Source organism: Podarcis filfolensis, assembly GCF_964270895.1.
Source record: "Podarcis filfolensis genome assembly, chromosome: 10".
Classification (NCBI taxonomy): Eukaryota; Metazoa; Chordata; class Lepidosauria; order Squamata; family Lacertidae; genus Podarcis; species Podarcis filfolensis.
The window spans coordinates 25,484,518-25,503,589 of record NC_139612.1 but is presented as its reverse complement, the minus strand read 5'-3'; the positions used below and the strand labels follow the sequence as shown (position 1 = coordinate 25,503,589).

At 42.7% G+C, this 19,072-nt stretch overlaps 2 protein-coding genes and 1 long non-coding RNA gene across 53 annotated transcripts in view; 2 read left to right on the top strand and 1 right to left on the bottom strand.

Annotated features, from left to right (window-relative positions):
- LOC310744041 overlaps window positions 1–19,072 on the top strand; it is a 352,149-nt gene that overhangs the window by 218,045 nt on the left and 115,032 nt on the right. The gene's annotated exons all lie outside the window — the stretch shown is intronic.
- Window positions 1–19,072, top strand: part of LOC310743925 (uncharacterized protein) — a 797,205-nt gene that overhangs the window by 671,448 nt on the left and 106,685 nt on the right. The gene's annotated exons all lie outside the window — the stretch shown is intronic.
- The window catches only part of NRCAM (neuronal cell adhesion molecule), a 144,495-nt gene that overhangs the window by 75,190 nt on the left and 50,233 nt on the right, over window positions 1–19,072 (bottom strand). For 27 of the 50 annotated variants that reach the window (XM_083574343.1, XM_083574377.1, XM_083574366.1 and 24 more), the window contains 2 exons: window positions 17,456–17,539; window positions 1,539–1,732 (listed from right to left, as the gene is read on the bottom strand). In XM_083574343.1, coding sequence (XP_083430469.1) covers window positions 1,539–1,629 — 91 coding nt within the window. In that variant the 5' untranslated portion in view covers window positions 1,630–1,732; window positions 17,456–17,539. Of the gene's footprint in view, window positions 1–241; window positions 260–1,538; window positions 1,733–17,455; window positions 17,540–18,599; window positions 18,666–19,072 lie in introns of all 50 variants that reach the window. The other 23 variants (XR_014539253.1, XR_014539254.1, XM_083574359.1 and 20 more) reach the window with 2 other exon arrangements.

Genomic DNA, 19,072 nt, shown 5'->3' with positions numbered 1-19,072 from the left:
CTTTTGGGCACCAAAAATAAATATTTGAACATTTAAAAGAAACCCATTCCAAAGTTGCTGCCGGCTATAATTTCCACAATGCTGCTTTCCATCAATCATCTATACACGACAACATTAATAACAGCAAACAACACCATGTACAAAAATCATGTCACTTGGATTCCACACTCATTAAAAAAATATTAATACACACACACACAGTGTAAACTTTATTGTCTAGGTTAGTGGGCAGAAAACTTACATTCTTCAAGAAGTTTTGCTTTTTTCCCCCCGCATCAGATTCAGCAGGTGAATTGTAATCATGAATTAAAGAAAATTATTTGTTAGTAAGAAGAAAAAGTTAAACCTTAGAAAGAGAAGGTATTGAGGGAAATATACAGATCACTGACACTAAAGGCATTTTCAACAATTGTTACTCAAACAGTAAATGTCTCAAGATTCAGCGTGGAATCTCACACAATCCAATGTATGAGGCTCTTGTCAAATGTTGACTTTTCAAGTACAAACACTGCTTGTTACTCTGACCTATAAAGAACATGCCCTATTGATACTAAGGTTCTGAGGAGGTAGGGAAATGGAATTAATGGAATGCATTGCATTCATGCTGCGGGCAAAAATCAATTTGTGCATAGGTCCAGATGGAAGAGCAGCTAAGCACTTAAGACTGCATTTTAAAAATACAAACAGCATCTATTCCACTAGTCTTCAGATGGGGGATCAGGACCCACTTGCAGCCTGATCCAAGGTGAGTTGTAACCGGAACACTACCACCATCTAAATATACACTAAAAATAAATAAATAAGAAATTGGTCCCAAATTCACATTTGAGTTAAAAAATTGTCCTGGGTCTGAAATGGCCAAAGATACCTGCTATTCCATCGACAACATGGACATGTTATTAGCTATGCTATTTCCATTACCAAATATATTAATTTAAATGTGAGAGCCTTCCTCAATATTGTAGGACTAAACCAATACTGCTTAGCTTTATTGTAAATGTACTCATGCTGTAGGAAAAACACGTAACTTTGTGTTTATAACTTTACAGTTTTATGACATAACAAATAAAACATTTGCATAAAAGATAAAAAGTGAAGCTGCTGTCCAAAATGCAAGTGTCCTGGGCTTTTGACCAGTCTGTTACCTTAATGCCTAGTTTGCTTCTAAGCATCTGGTACTCAATTCTCACAAGGAAATGACACTGTGAAAAGCTGCCTTGGAATTTCCACAGCTAAAGGAAGTGAGGAGTGTGAAATATACATACAAATGTGGTTTTTTTCATAAGGTAATAGCATGCTGCTTGTTTATGAGCTGAATTTAGGTTATCAGTTTGTTTCCCTGTAACAGAGCTGGCCAATGTAATGCCTTCCATATGCTGTTGAGCCTCCAGTTATCATTTGCTGCAGACATGGCCACAGTCAGGGATGATACTGTATTCCAACAACATCTGGAAGGTGCCATGTTGGAAAGCCCTGCTCTACAACAATATAAAGGCACGCAACACCATTCTTTGGACTAAAACGGTGTTAATACTTACGATCAAGAGGTACATCCAATGCTGTAATAATTTGGCAAAAAAAGAGAACCAGGGAAAGTCTGCTTTCAGAGATGCTGCTGCTCCACTCCATTCCAATATGTATTAGGAAATGCTCAATAGAATTAAAACAAGCTCAAATTTCCTTTCTTATTATCAGGAGATTTCTGGAAATGGGGTTTGTGAAGTTGTATAATCTGGAAACAAAGTAATACCAAACAACTGTTAGCAATGGTTTGGAACACATAATCAGGCTACTACAACCCTTGCATAAAGGCTGATTCAGACATTCAGTTTAAGTGCACCAGAAATCAGGATGTGAACCATAATGTGTAACAATTGTACCATCTGGGTTATATGTGTGGGAACTCCTTTTCATTCCATGTACAAGTGCATGGAAGCAACAGCCAATGCTGCCATTGCTGGGGGGGGGGGGAAGAACTCTATTTCAGTTGCAGACCACATATTTTGCAGGAAGGAGGTCACATGTTCAAAAGGTACTCAGATCAAGCAGTGAGTCACCCACCTTCTGACCTAGAGATAACAATGGACTGACTTAGGAGGGTAGAAAAAACAGGATAGTGAGTGCCTGACCTGTGTGTGTACATTAGAAGGTTTGAAAGATCTCAGAGGGTTCATTCCATGTGATTGAGGTGCCTGTTGTTTTTTTTAGGGTTGTGTGCATGGGCTCATATCTTAGGAATACACTTTCACATACTGATATAATGTCCAAACAGAGCTCATAAGGACTTTTTCTTATGTGCCTTTCCAGTGAAGTGGGGGGAAAGGTGGAGAAAGAAAGAAAAGTGGTCCTTAGACAAGGTGCCACTCCATAATCAAATCTACATTAATTTTCAGGTGGCCACCTGAAATGGAACCACATGAAGGGCATACAAGTGCATGGTAAAATTGCTATGACAACAGCAGCAGTTGCTTCACGTCTACAGTTTACAAAATGATGTCGCCTCTATTTCAAGTAACCACCTACATATATATATAGCTGCATATTTGGAACTAATCCTTTGAAACTTTTGTAAAGTATCAAGATCATGGATGCATTCAATGAAATTTTACTGACACACTGAAAGATGGCGCCAACGTAAGACATGCATATCAGAGCTCTGCAAATTCTCTTTCAATTACTGGTACATGACGGGGGTTTGCTTTGCTGGCTTCTTCCCCTCTCTTTTATTCTTTTTAAAATTCTTCTTATTGAAGGCAAGGTTGTTTTATGTGTTCCGACAGCCTCAGGAATTTGCACTATATAATTTGTGAAGCCAGAGTCGTAAATTAGTTTTAACGAAGCCTAACAGCCTTGCAGCCACCGCCCTGATTTCCTGTTGGCTATATCTCCACATTTAAAAAACTTATTTTAAGGTCTTTTTAACCTTAAAAACCTTTTAATCTTTTAAAATCCATTTTAATTCCTTTGACCCCCTATATTTTAAACAAACTGAAGGAGAGGAAAAATTGCTGTTGGCCAAAGAGGCTACGTTGAAAGAATGCCCTCTTTGGTTTTTGCTTTTATCTTTTTAGCCTCCTCTCTACTGCCTTGCTGCCCACAAAGTAGCTGTAGATCAATCAGGACTGGATGAGACTGTAGATCTGGAACTCAACCAATTGACCCAAGAAGTACGGCTTGGCTGATACATGTAGAATTCCAGAAATGAGAAGAGCAAAAAGACCCACTTGTCCAGATATGGATAGTGATTCACGGTATTTAATTCTCAAGCAGAGTAACTTGGACAATTATTTTCTGCCTCTTAAAGAGTCTGTTTCTCCACCAAAAAATCCTTTTAACTCTCCGTACACAGAAACAGCAGAGGAGACATTCCCTGGATTTAACAAGAAGGATACTGAAATTAATAGCCTTAATTTAGCCATTTTCATTAATTCCAATGGTCTTCTCTGAGTTAAACTCATCCCATGATACATAATAATTACAATGTAGTGTGCTCAGTGTTGGACACACTTTGCATATATTCGCCTTGTTTGCACATTACTTTAAAGAATAGTTAAACTAAAGCATGGTTTGAATGCAAATGTGAAGTACGCTGTTGTACGCTGCTGCAATAGCATGCACTTCATTCCTCTCTGTACCTGCTATGGTGCCAGAAGCTAAGCCTGTCAGTCTGGCTTAAGTGTTGTGTCCAAACCTGAGCTCATGGTTTACTATAGTCCTAGGTGCAGATGTAACAAAATGACAGACCACGGCTTAGCTCCTGGCAGTACTGTAGCAGCTGTCAACAATTTCAGCAGTGTGCATTAAGAATGAAGCACTCATTGTTTTTGAATGAACAACCCACAATTTGAACTCTAAGCACCAGCATGTTACATGTTCAGATTTAAACCATCATTTAGATTAACTATAGATTAAAGTGACGTGTGACCCATATCATTATCTCAGTATTCCTTACAACAATCCCAAAAGGTTGGTCTGTGTTATTATTCCATGATCACGCATAAGCGACTGAGACTGACTTATATTGCAGAAGTTTGGACATAAATAATCCAGAATGTTTGCAAGCTTTGAATATTGCCTTGGTAACAGTCAACAACCAAGCAACCAACCTAATATTCACTGACTAGTCTCTATTCACATAATCCATTTTTTCAAGACAGGTAGTGCAGCAACCTGAATAGAAATATTGTGTAATCTGAAGCATACACCAGGGTATTTTGTCATACGATTTTAATATTAGAGCCAAAGGGAATGCAAGTGCTGAACTTGCAGTATGTAGCTATTAAGTGTCATCTGCTATAAACATAAAATACCTCAGCGGTTCATGATAGAACATATTTAACTAAAACACCTCTGTAGATTTGTCAGCACAATTTTTGTTCTGGTTCATCGTATTCAGGATGAATAGTGACATAAATGGGAAAAGGTAAGACTGCAGCTCCGGCATATTCTTAGCCACGAGATAAAGTCACCAAACTTCTGCCGCATATTGTTATACAATGAATAAATAGCTGCATTATAAAGTTACATATTCTGCACATTATGAGAGCAATCTCCTATTCATGATATGCCAGTTGGGGTGGGGCTGTAGAATTTTGTGGAAGCCCTGCTATGCAGATGGAACTCCTGATACTTTGCTGCCATGATAGATACCTAGTACTCGGCCAGTGAACCTTTTTGATTTCATGGGTCCAGATCCTTATCAGAATAAGACTCATGGGGCAAATCTGACATGTGGGCAGGACCTAGCAATCACATGGTGTCACAATGATGCCAGGAGCTCCTAGCCGCCATCCCTGGGCGGTCAGAGATCATGTTGCTGCTGGGCTATCTGGGAATTCCCCTGGCTGGCCAGTCTGCTGGGCTTGATGGCCTGCCAAAACTTTAAGTTCAAGTGGGCCAATCTGAGGATTTTCTTGGCTACGATGAAAGTGCAGTTAATCACTGTGCTGCCTTCCCCAAAGGAAAGTACTTGACTAAAAGCAGTAATTGACTGAAATAGACATACTTTATCCATACTACTAAAAAGAAGAGTGAAAACAGCATTCCTCAGATGAAAATAGGGACATTTCTCACACACCCCTCCTGGGACCCTATTTTTGAGAGGGGGGCAGCATTTCCTATCTGAAGAAGGGTGAGCATACATGCCTTCACTATCGTGAGAAAACCCTTAAATCCCAATTTTATTTTATTTTATTCTTTGGTTGAAAAAAAAAAAGGAAAGGAAAAGGACCCCTGATAGTTAAGTCCAGTTGCGAATGACTCTGGGGTTGCAGCGCTCATCTCGCTTTACTGGCTGAGGGAGCCGACGTTTGTCCACAGACAGTTTTTTGTGGGTCATGTGGCTAGCATGACTAAGCCGCTTCTGGCGAAACCAGAGCAGCGCACGAAAACGCCATTTACCTTCCTGCCGGAGTGGTACCTATTTATCTACTTGCACTTTTTGGTAATTTCAAACTGCTAGGTTGGCAGGAGCTGGGACCAAGCAACGGGAGCTCACTCCGTCACGGGGATTCGAACCACCGACCTTCTGATCAGCAAGCCCAAGGCTCAGTGGTTTAGACCACAGCCCCACCCACATAGATTTAGATAAAGAAGAGCACCCACCAATAAATACTTTTTAGAAAGGGGCAAAATTAGACATGGACACACAAAGCATTAGAAAAAATATCAATCAAGACTCCTTGCATTCTGCTCCTCTCCCTCTTTCCTCCTGCCCAGGGAGGCTCAGCCATCTGCCTGCCCCTCAGAACCTGGTGCTTCACACAGGGCTAGACCTCGGTGGCTGCAGACTCTCATCTCCTTGCCCACTCTCCAGCAGCTGCTCAAGGGAGAAGGCCAGAAGTGGCAGCCATGGAGAGGCAGTGGGATGTTCCCCCGCTGCCACCATTGTCATCACTTCGGACAAGCACTGGCAAGCACCCCGAGTTCAGTGATAGTGGCACTAGTGGAGGAAATAGGGACATTCTGGGACCAAATCAAAAGTCGGGATGGCTTCTGTAATTCCGGACTGTCTCTGTGAAATTGGGACACTTGTGAGGGTATGAAACGGTTTCTAGGCCAAAGTAAATGTTTCCTTTTAAGTTATTATTTCCCACTGGTTAAACTGAATAATAAAACCTTTTATCCAGCCAGAGCCATTGAAGCCTTCGACCTGATTAACTATTTAGCAAAAGGTTTCATTTCTTAACTAGGTCCCATGCACAATTCAATAGTAACTCTTACAAGATGGAACTTTTCTTGCATATCAATATGTGATGGGATGTTGAGCTGCTTGTGCGTAAAGTTCCTAGTCCCTCAGTGTTTGCCTAAGTCCACAAACCACTGTCTGTAACGGAGCGCCATAAGCATGGCTCCGTCAGTCGCTGGCAGAATCCGACAGTGGGCGTTTACGGAATTTCTTCCAGCATAACAGCTCCTTAACGGAAACACGTCTTCTGGACTCTCTACGTGACAATTTCCGGCGAGGAGTGGGTGTCCCTATAGGAGGTCCTGAAACCTCCTCGCTGTTCTCGCTGGAATTGTCTCTGAGCCATTCTTCTGACTCGCTTTCCCTTGGAGCTCTTTCTCGTCCCCTGCTGGTTCCCTCCTCCGCTGATAAGTCTCTCTCAACCTCTGGGAGCCCTTGCACCACCTGTTCTTCCGATGACAGTTCCCTGACATCCACCTCCCCTCCAGGGCCCCCTCCACCCCCTCCCCTCCCTTCCTCTGCTGGAGGCGAGGGAGCAAAACCCCTGAAAGAACTTCCCTCATCTTCCGAAGTCTCGAACATTTTCCTCCACCGGTTGCTGTTTCGGGTTTCTAAGTACTCATCCTCCTCGGAATCTATTCCTTCTTCCCACTCTGACCCCGTGAATCCTTCCAATTCCTCCTCCTCTTCGGTGGTGCCAAAGTACTCCCTCCGGAACCTCGCTACTGACTGAGGTTTCCTGGGGAACCTTTGATGGAACGCTTCGATCAAGACCTCGTCATTGACTTCCTCTGCCGTTACCCAGGTGTTTTCTGACTCCGGTTCCCCTTCCCACGCTACCAAATACTCCACCTGATTACCCTTCCACCTGGAGTCGAGGATTTCCGCCACATGGTTGCTGCTTTCCCTCTCTTCTAAGACTGGTCCCTGTGGGGAAACCCCTTCTTTTCCCCCCCCTATACGGTGACAGTAATGACCTGTGGAATACTGGATGCAGTTTCATGTGGTTCGGTAACCGGAGTCTGAAAGCTACGGGGTTAACCTGTTGAATGACCTCAAATGGTCCCAATCTTTTGGGTCTTAATTTCTTGCAACCCCCCTTGAACGGCAGTCCTTGGGTGGACAGCCACACCTGATCCCCCACCCTTATAGTTTCACCTTCCCTTCTGTTCTTGTCTGCCTGCTTCTTATATTGTTCTTTGGCCCTTTCTAAGTTGAGTTGGAGTTGACGATGGATCGCTTCCATTTCTTCTACAAAAAGTTCTGCGGCTGGGACGCTCCATCTCTCCCCTCCTCCCCCTGGAAATGCCCTGGGGTGGCACCCATAATAAGCCAAAAAGGGGCTCATCCCGGTGGACACATTCTCCGCATTATTGTAGGCAAATTCCGCCAGCGCCAACTTTTCCACCCAATCGTTCTCTCTGTCATTGACATAACACCTCAGGTATTGTTGGAGGATACCGTTTGCTCTTTCCGCCTGCCCGTTGGTTTCTGGGTGCCGGGCAGTCGAAAAATTGACCTCCACGTGCAGTAAGCTCATGAGCTTCCTCCAGAACCTGGAGGTGAATTGTTTGCCCCGGTCTGAGACCACCCTCAAGGGGGCGCCATGCAGTCTAAAAATATGTTCTACAAACAATTTAGCTGTCTCTTCTGCCGTGACTGCCTGTGAGCAAGCTACAAAGTGGCCCATCTTAGTTAACAGGTCTACTACTACCAGTATGGCGGTTTTCCCCTTGGATTTCGGCAGATCCGTTATAAAATCTATCGATACCGCCTCCCATGGCCTCTCTGGTGTGGGCAACGGTTCTAACAACCCCGCCGGCGCCCGCCTTTCTCCCTTGGCTCGCTGGCATTGGTCACACCCTCTTACATACTCCCTTACATCTTCCCTCACCCTGGGCCACCAAAATTCCCTGGTAACCAACCACATGGTTTTGTGTTGCCCAAAATGCCCTGCTGTAGGGCTGTCGTGCATCTGTTTGAGTACTCTCCCTCTCAATTCCCCTTCGGGTATATATAGTGCCCCTTTGTAATACAATGCCCCGTTTCTTTCTTCAAAACCTCCAGAGTTTTCTCCCTCCCTCCTTAGACCTTGGAGCTTGTTCTGGGCGTATTCATCATTCTGCGTCTCCTCTACCAGTTCCCTTTGCCCCACCAACGCCGCCCCACACACCCAGCGGTCCTCTGGGATGATATGTCTCTCTTCGGGTGCTCCCTCCCCCTCCAAATACTCTGGTTTGCGTGAGAGAGCGTCCGCCCTGACGTTTTCTGGGCCTGGCACATAGCAAATTTCAAAATAAAATTTGGAGAACTCCTGTGCCCATCTCACTTGCCGTTGGTTGAGCACTCGTGCCGTTCTCCAGTACTCTAAATTCTTGTGGTCCGTGCATACTTGCACCTTGTGTTGTGCACCAATTAGTAAGTGTCTCCATTTCCGGAACGCTTCGTGAATGGCGAGTAGTTCTCGGTCATATACCGTGTAGTTCTTCTCGGATTTGTTTAACTTCCGCGAGAAGAAGGCACACGGTCTCCACTCCGACTTATCCTTCCCCGGCTGAAGAAGCACCGCCCCCACCGCCCGGTCTGATGCGTCCGTTTCCACTCTCATGGGTTTTTGTAAATCCACGTGCAGGAGCTGTTCTTCCGAAGCGAAGGCCTTTTTCAATTCTTCGAATGCTTGCTCCGCTTCTGCCGTCCAAACAAATTTCTTCTTGCTGCTGAGACAGTCCGTGATGGGAGCCGTTAAATGGGCAAAGTTCTTGATGAACTTCCGATAAAAGTTCCCAAACCCTAAGAATCTTTGCACATCTTTTTTCGTTTTCGGTGTGCCTGGCTACCCTCATTACCATTGGGACGGTCTGTAAGCTGACTTCTCCTCCCAACAGCTCTCTCCCATCGATCGTGGTCACCTGCAAGGGGTTGCTTAAAGGGATAGTCTGTATCTGGTGTTCTGCTGCAAACTCCTTGCTCATAAAATTACAGGAGCTGCCTGAGTCCAATAGCACCCTTATCTTTAAGGGATGTCCGTTTGGCAGCTCTAGCAACACCTCTATCACTAGGGCTGGTCTCGGAGGTTCCGGCGTGGGCACTTTTACTGCTCCTTGGCCTGACTGCTGTGCCCTGATGGTGGCAGTCAGGCGCTGGCTTTTACTTGGTCCTGCCCTTCCTCCTCCTTCCCCCCAACAGCTCCTGCCATCCCTTGCCATTCCTTTCTTTGTGGACAGACTCTGGCAAAATGACCTGGCTGCTGGCAGAGATAACATTTCTTGGGGCTCTTCCCCTCCTTCTTCCGCCCTTCACTGGGATTTGAAACTGCCTGCGCGCGCGCTGTTCCAACTTCCATCGGCTCTGCGGGCGGGAAAGTTGGCTCCGGAATCTCTGGAATGCGGAAATCCCTCCAACGCTCCCCTTTCCCTTCCCGCGTCTCCAAGGCTCTAGCCTCCTGGCGTGCTCCAATGGTCAGCGCTGATTTGGTCAGCTGGTCCATAGACTCCGCCCTGGGCGCCCGGGAAAGTTCGTCTTTCACAGCCGAAGAAAGTCCCTCTTCGAAAAGCATTTGAATGGGTTCCGCTGACAGATCCCACCCCAATTTGTGTATCAACATAGTAAACTCAGTCCAGTACTCACGGACAGATCGGCTCCCCTGTTTACAAGCCATCAACTGTCTGCGCACCACTCCCTGTTCAATGTCGCTGGAAAACATCAGGTCCATGGCGCGAAAAAACTTCCGTGCGTCTTTCAAGACTTCATTATGCCCTGCCATCAGGGGTCTAACCCAGTCTCTCGCCCCCCCTTCGAGATGGCTAACCACAAACGCCACTCGCGATTCCTCGTCGGGAAAGTCATCAAACTGCAGATTAAGAGCATACTGCATCTCTGTCCTAAAGGCTTGATAGTTCCTGGGATCCCCCCCAAACTTCTGCACCAATCCTGGCATCTTTCTTGCTTGTGGGGGGGCCTTTGCCTTTTCTGCATCCTGAGCCCTCCTCTCATCGAGTCTCGCCGTTTGCAGCGCTAGCTGGACCTCCAACACCCGGTACCTTTCTTCCAGGCTTGGACCGGCTCCAGCTCCTCCTGCATCTCCGGTTCCGGCTGGGTTGCTCATGATGCCTTCTCTGCACAAGCTGCTTTCAGGGACTGTCGGATTGCTGTGATGGGATGTTGAGCTGCTTGTGCGTAAAGTTCCTAGTCCCTCAGTGTTTGCCTAAGTCCACAAACCACTGTCTGTAACGGAGCGCCATAAGCATGGCTCCGTCAGTCGCTGGCAGAATCCGACAGTGGGCGTTTACGGAATTTCTTCCAGCATAACAGCTCCTTAACGGAAACACGTCTTCTGGACTCTCTACGTGACAATTTCCGGCGAGGAGTGGGTGTCCCTATAGGAGGTCCTGAAACCTCCTCGCTGTTCTCGCTGGAATTGTCTCTGAGCCATTCTTCTGACTCGCTTTCCCTTGGAGCTCTTTCTCGCCCCCTGCTGGTTCCCTCCTCCGCTGATAAGTCTCTCTCAACCTCTGGGAGCCCTTGCACCACCTGTTCTTCCGATGACAGTTCCCTGTCACAATATCACTATTTTTACTGAGATATGTAGATGACAAAATTGAAGTATTTGGCTGCCAAATAACGTTCATTTTAAAATAGCTTTTATTAAATCCTGCCAATTAAATGGATCTCTTAATAGACCTAGTTCATTAAGCGTTTGCATATTTTCAAACCTTTAAAGCCATATTTATTTTCAATAGATGTTTTGACACCAGAAAACCTATCATCTTTCAAAACATTTGTACTAGTTTGACTCCTTTTAATAATATTTCGCAATCTATTGAATTCACTGACAGATGAATGGATGTGAGCATTTCATAATTTCAATGCTGAAATGTGTTTCCTGTATCACACCTCTTACAAAGTTGAACAGCAAATAATTCATTCCAAAGTTGTAAGAGCCAGGAAACCACATGAATTGCCATCATTTTGGAAACTATGCACCATTTCTATTTGAGTATCCATTCTTTTGTCATTCAAGCACTGACGTTACACTATCCATTCATTCAGCAGGCTTTGGAAACTGCTACTAGTCATCAACATTCTAGTGAAGCAACAAAGCCTTGCAATATTACTAGACCATGTAAAATACAAAACAAAACACCGAGCTATTGAAAAGTGGTGTTAATGCCAGACGAATGACATTACTGAGTAAAGTTAATATATGAACCTGCTTACTCTTGGAAATTCTGTAAGGGTATATGAAGTCACAAGCATATGTACTTTGACAGTCGGGGTAAGATGTATCACTTTGATTTTATTCAAAGCTATGACTAAACTGGGGTCTGTTTGGCACCACAATATAATCAGTAAGAGCTTGATCAGCAGCCAACAAATTTGGATGAGATTGCAAAGTAAGTGTTTCACAACAAATCAGAAAGCTCTGAAGCAGCGAGGTTGCTTAACTGTGCCAAATTGATCCTTTATGAGCTTTGCCCTTGTGTTAGGATCTGCTGCTGGCAGCACAATATGCACCAGCAGCAAATCACTGTGTGCGAAAAAGGCTGAATAGCTCTTGCCAACTCATGGGATTTACCAGAGATAGGAGTATTTCAAAGGAGTAGACCTGTTTCATGTGTAATCATGTACATGTTAACAGTTGTCATAGCTCCCCAAAAGAACAAAAGATGCCAAAGGGAGTGAAAAATAAAGGTTATAGGACTTTTAAATGAGAGAATCAGTGAAGAGCTATTGTACTGGGAGACGACATGGTAGGTTTGTCATGGTAGGTTTTGCACTGAGACCTAAAGGAAAGGCCTATCCTATTTTTGGACCAGGCTAGCAAGCAAAGTTCTCACCTAGCAATGAAAGCATTTCTTATTTAAATAAGATGCAACATACTACACTTCATTACCCTGGCGCAAAGTGCAAGCATGTTTATTATCCTCTAAACATAATGTGCTCCCCCCCTTACTCAGATGGCACATTAATAAAACACAAGTCCCTTGGTATCTGCTTTAAATTTAAGTGCATGGCAGTATCTTCAAATGAGATTTGCTATAGAACTCTGTTATCCGCAATTATTTCAGACATTTATGGGAAGTAATGATTTACAGTGCTGGTCTCACAAACTGAGGCAAAACAGGAAGGTGTTGTGCCTCCATCTGCCCCTCGGCAGAAGCCTTGCTTACTGGGGTCATGAGGTTTCTGGGTTCCAGCAACATATTGGAAGAGGTCTGTGAGATCTTGCTAGAACCTGGAAGATGCAGGTGTTTCTCCTTGCATCTTTGGAGGCAGGCAAGGTGTTCCCCCCACCACAGGAAAAGTGAAGACAAGCAGTGGCAGCAGCAAGATCTCGAAACAGTTACACAAGATCTCGCCAAAAGCTGCTGCTTCTCCTCGCTTCTTTGGTGGCAGGGGCTGGGGTGGTGGGTTGCTTGTAGGGGCACCACCATCAGAGGATTCTGCTGCAGTCTGCCTCATTGACATGGCAGCTCTAGCCAATCTAGGGACTAGAGATCCCTTAGGCTGTTGGTGAGGAACCTTGGAGGAAAAGAACTATAGAAGTCAATGAACATTACTAACTTGAGTCCATTGATTTCAGTGCATCTACTCTGAGTATGACAGTTGGATGCAATGCTTAATCTCTAGTCCATTGTTTGAAGAATAGATATTACATATACTGGACAATTTCTACACCACAGCAACTGCGAAGGTTACTGAAGTATTCATTTTGTTCTTTTATAAAGGAACTAACAATTAGAGAGTAGTATGGTGAATAGCAATAGGTGTTCATGCCTTCTTTGCTCATTAAAATAAAAATGAAAAACATTTGCCAAAATTTAGCTTTTGAAGACATATTTCTTTTTCCAAGCGATAACTTGAGATTTAAAAATAAACCACTTAAACTCCCTGTTTATGTAGGCGTGCAGTAACATAACATAACATATTGATTGCTAAAATTAACTTGCTGCCAAAAAAACCCTGACAATAGCACAGTGCAAACAATTTGAATTGGATTTTTGCAAGAATGTAGCACGAATCCAATTTAAGCAGGTCCTGACTTACAAGGTGAATAAAAATGACAGGCCATGTGCCCTCTCCTTAATAACAATAAACTTCTCATGCATCATCTCCCTATTAGGTACCCTAAGGGTGGAAAACAACATGTTACAAAAAACATTCCAAGATCTGTATATATTCATTTCTAATTTTTACCAACATAGCTCTGTTTCTTTTACTATGAGTCCCCTAGAAACAATTTGTTCAGCCTTCCACAACATGCTGCCCTCCAGATGTTGACTACAACTCCCATCAGCCCTAGCACAAAATAGTACAAAATATCTGGAGGACACCAGACTAGCACAAGCTCATACAAGATATTGATTCAGCACTTTTTGTATTGGCTTTCATCAGTTATCAAGATCTGCTACGAACTGATCTTTCTGTACATCTGAGGAGGACAACTTCCATCAACCCCAGTGAATCATCCCTGCTGGAGCTGATAGACTGGTCTGATAGGGTATATGAACCTCTTTTGACATATAAACTTACTATAGTGGAAGTAAATAAGTTCATTGATGAGCCCATGCAAGTTCTGCAGTGGCCATGTCATGCTAAGGGCCACAAACAATCTGCCCACCCCTATGAGTTGTTTCACTGCCCTCCATGTAGATATATGGCCAACACAGTACGTTTCAAGCATGACAAACAGTAGGCGATATTCACCCTTAGTTTTGCTCTAATTGAGTTGGTTATTTCTCATATAAAGGCACACAAAGAAATGGTTAAAGGCTACACCATGAAACCATATACTGTACAGATAACAGTATGATAATAGTATGTAGTTTAGATTTGTGTCCTTTAACAATTGATGCTTTAAGTGAGGTGTGCTGTATAAACAAGAACATATTATGGTTTCTGGATTGGATTGTTGGAGATTTGTCATCCTCTGCATTTTTTTTACAAGAGCTGATAGACATGGCACAACTATAAATCTTTTCAGATAATCTTATGGTGTGGCACATGTTGATCTATACTTGCTATTGTCTTAGCCATTTCAAATATATCAGGAGAACTCTTGAAAAATTGCATTACTTTCAGGCACTTTATAAACCCAGTAATCAAAAACAGTGATGCTTAAGGAAAACCATTTCTCTCCCTCCAACTTCAACCAATATCCTATATTCTTTGCATTCTATTATAATCCAACCTACTAGTCCTTTTTGCTTATGTAAGCTGATCAGAAGGATAGTGCACTATCAAAAGCTTTTTCTAAAATCCAGATTAATTATGTTCACTGTTTCTCATGTCTTTGGCACGTAAGCTCTGTAAAAACTAAAACCCGGGGGGCGGGGCGGGTAGGAGCAAGATGTCTTCAGATGGTAACTTATCAGCTACTCACCCACAGAAGTATGGGCTTTCATTCAGAGGGTGGTGGCGCCCACCCTGTGGAATGCCCTCCTACCAGATGTCAAGGAAATAAACAACTATTTGACTTTTAGAAGACATCTGAAGGCAGCCCTGTTTAGGGAAGTTTTTAATGTTTGAAGCTTTATTCTGTTTAATATTCTGTTGGAAGCCGCCCAGAGTGGCTGAGGAAACCCAGCCAGATGGGTGGGGTATAAATGCTATATTATTATTATTATTATTATTATTATTATTATTATTATTATTATTACTACTACTACTACTACTACTATTACTATTCAATAGCTAATCCAATTATTCCCTTTACTTGGCATGGAGAGTAGATCCATAGCCTATCTTTGTATGACATGCCTTTGCCTGCCAAAATTAAGGCATGTTTTTGTTAGCTAACTACTTTCACCTGCTACAGCTGATCCTAGGGGGTGGGATCAAGACCAAGCCCAAACTGTAATCCATTGTTTGCTGTTTGGGAGGAGATAGGTTGCACTGAGCAGAAAACTGATAAGTCATGGGGAAGAGAAGACAGAGTTGAGGTTCAAAGTGAAGAAGCTGGGCCCTGAACAGTTAGCTTCTAAGTCTTCTGCCATTTTATAATATTTATGAACTTCATCTTGGTACAGTTGGGAATATAACTGAACTTCCTCCCCACATTAAAATATTTCTGGGATACACGGAAGATAGAAATGAGAAGAGGGACTTCCCATTGCAAATGATCATTGCTGGCTATCAATATCCTACACCAACCTTACCATGTCCTTCTCATTTTCATGATTTTCTTCCTAAGGGATATTCTTCTATAGCCTTTCAGATCTATGAATTAATTTAAACAAGGCTTGTAAAAAACAAAGCACTTGGAGACCTGAGTATCTCATGCCAAAGTGCCACTTTAAAATACCATTTATCTAATGTGATTGCATACTAAACCAAAGCCCTATATGGCTCAAAACAATCACAGCACTAAGTCCTTTCCCATTTGTGTGAAATATGATGTAGCCCTGCTGCAAATAAATAGATTGCTTATTTTGCAGTGGATTTCTTAGCTGATCTGCTCTAGCCAGTGCCGGATTTACGTATACTGTAAACTAAACAAGCTATAGCTTAGGGCCCAACTCTCTTGGGGGCCCCCAAAAAATGTAAAGGGAAAAAACCCTGGGTGTACATTTCCAAAATATGATAAAAAAACAAATAAAATAAAACCTACATACAGCAACAGTGTTTTGTGTTGTGTAGGCTCATGTGATGTAAGTAATGGGCCCCGCCTTGCTATATAAAGGGCCCCATTACCTTCAGTAGCTTACGGCCTCATCAAACCTAAATCCAGCCCTGGCTCTAGCAGTTGAGGATCAGAAAACCCAGAAAAAGCTGGTGGACTATTCCATAGAACAATACCAAGACAGAGATTGGTTAAAAAAACTCAGATGGTTTATCGTCCCCTGTAAAAATAAACCATCTCAATTTTTTCTACAGATCTCTTCTGGGGTGAAATTCCTTCCAAGCCCCCAAACTGAATGATCAATTAAATATGATCAACATATTACTCTCTTGGTGCTGATGCTGGTAAGGATTTTAATCTATGATCAGTTTCTTCCATTGTTTCCTAAGCCTCAGAGATGGAAAAGCAGGCAAGGGGGATAAAGTCTTCAGTATAAATATTTTATTTAAATAAAAACCACGTAAAACATTTTTAAACAAGTTTCTTTCCAAGCAACAGTTTCTTTCCAAGAGCAGTGCCTAGTACATATAAAAGGCACAAGGGAAGAGGGGCAAACACCAGATAAATGTGAATTATTTACCAATTCAGCATGTTGCTATGAGTTCTCAGTAACTTGCAAGATATGCCTAGTAATGTTGTAGTTAATGGACAGAGGCTTACATAAAATTACCATCTTCATCCAGTATGTAAAATAAGTTGGCTGATTTTATTGTCAAAGGACTACTGAAAACAGAGAGCAGTTTATGAAAACTTGCAAAAGCCATATCACATTTTCCCTGCACATCCTGTTTTTGTGCAAAAATGATACATCAGAAACAGCCTTTTTGCATCTTCATCACACAACAAATGCACAACAATTCCTGGATGGAAGAAAATAAAAAGCAGTGTACTTTGGATACAAAACTGTTATATCGAAAAAAGTTTTATTACAATGAAGCAGTTCTTTGAAATAAAGGGATGCCTTCAAACAGAAGGCTGTCCTAAAGTAAGACACATAGCCACTCCAATTTGCCAGACAACATCTATCACTTCCCCTACTATCAATTTCTAGCTGGCAAAAGTTAACACCAGCTTCCACAGATCTTATACAACAGAGATTCTATTAATGTTATGCTAGGAGCAGAAGAACCTCTCTGCATCAAAAACATGTGTTGAAAGAGCATTCTTCTTTCTTAATCAATTCAGGAGTCACATTCACAACCTCCTAAAACAGTTAGATTAAAATGAGAAGACACAGATGGTGATCAGGTAAGTCTTGGTCTTTCCACATGTTTTTCAATCCAATGCCCTGCTACCTGACAGACACAAGTTGCTCTGAAACATCCAAACCAAGTAGTCTGTGCTATCTCAACCTGACTTACTAGATGCCCAAATCCCTTCAAATAGACCCAATTTGACTCAGGACTCAGGCAAAGCCAGTCACAGCCTCGTAAAAACACCTGCTGCAACAGTGGCAGGGCCCACTGCCAGTAGCAACAAGCATAGGGCCACTAACCATGTCACAAAGTTCTGAACAAAAAATGTCTTATGCCTCCAAATCTTAAATAAAAAAGCAGAAAAAGGCCATTCAATTTCTCCTACAAGATGTCCAAGATTTTCTCAATAACCTACATCCCAGAAATTAGACAAAATAAGAATGATTTTACCTTTGTTTAATGCTTGGCTTTGATGAGTCAGTCTGAGTTTGATCGCCTCTTTTTTAACCCTTGGTCTTCAAGAAATGATTGGAACTGAAATAGAAGGACAGTATGAATTTTTATATTGTTCATTGCATATTTTAAACCGTACATACTATTTTGCTGGGAGTTGCTGTACTAAGGCAATAGCTCCCAGCATCTGCTATGTTTGCAGTAAATGTTTGTTTTTTTTCCTCTTCTAGTGCTACTGTTATCTGGAATGTGGCCCTGCTCAAGCTGAAAGAAGTTCTCAATTCCAATTAAATGTATCCCTTTGCTGCTGACAGCATGCTGGTAACAGGTTGTGATTTAGCATTCAGTTTTGTCACTATGCCTTCACATGCTACAAATACGGTGCTCTTATTCAAGTAGGTAATACACATTTTTAGACTGAGGATTGTGCTAATTAAACAGTACCTAATACAGTCGTACCTTGGTTTTCAAACAGTTTAGTTCTCGAATGTTTTGGCTCCCGAACATCACAACCTGGAAGTGACTGTTCCGGTTTGCAAACTATTGTTGGAAGCCGACCCTCCGGCGGGGCTTCCGTGGCTTCCGATTGGCTGCAGGAGCTTCCTGCAGCCAATCAGAAGCCATGCTTTGGTTTTCAAACATTCTGGAAGTCGAACAGACTTCCGGAACAGATTCCGTTCGACTTCCAAGGTATGACTGTATTGCAAGTGAAGCTATGTGGACTCAGAACCACTTTTGGCATTGCCAGTTCAAACTATGCAAGCTATGTCAGTTCAAACTCCCACCCTGCCTCCCAAAAGGGACTGCAGCGTCATTGTCTTAGGTGGGTATTGAGAGTAGAAAGCTTGAGAATCCCTGCCTTAAAAAGTTGAAGATGATACAGTTACAAACCATAACAGGGGAAAAGATGCCAACAGAAAGCAAAGTATTTTATCCTTTCCTGAATTTAACCCCAGGTAACTGAGGATTAACTGGATAGCAACCATTATACAGTAGGTTAGTACTCTATCGTTAGTCATAGTTAAATACAGTGGACCCTCTGGATACGTATTTAATTTGTTCCGGGTGTACACAATTTTTTTTAAAAAAAGCATGCTCACACAGACAACAGCAACTCTGCATAGACTTATATAACACTTGCTGTCAATAGTGTAAAAAGGAATGCTTAAATTGCTGAATTGTTCAGATTTTAACTGCTTGGTTATATCTATCAAGACAAAATATATAATGCTGTTGTGAGATAGATACGAATCTCAAAACCCACATTACATTGTGGTTCTTGATGTATGAATATTTATTAATCCCAAATATCATGCTTTTATCGTATGCTAGACTTAAATACAATGGGTTATACAGTGGTACCTCGGGTTACATACGCTTCAGGTTACATACGCTTCAGGTTACAGACTCTGCTAACCCAGAAATAGTGCTTCAGATTAAGAACTTTGCTTCAGGATAAGAACAGAAATTGTGCTCCGGCGGTGCGGCGGCAGCAGGAGGCCCCATTAGCTAAAGTGGTGCTTCAGGTTAAGAACAGTTTCAGGTTAAGAACGGACCTCCGGAACGAATTAAGTACTTAACCTGAGGTACCACTGTACTGTACTAAATCATACA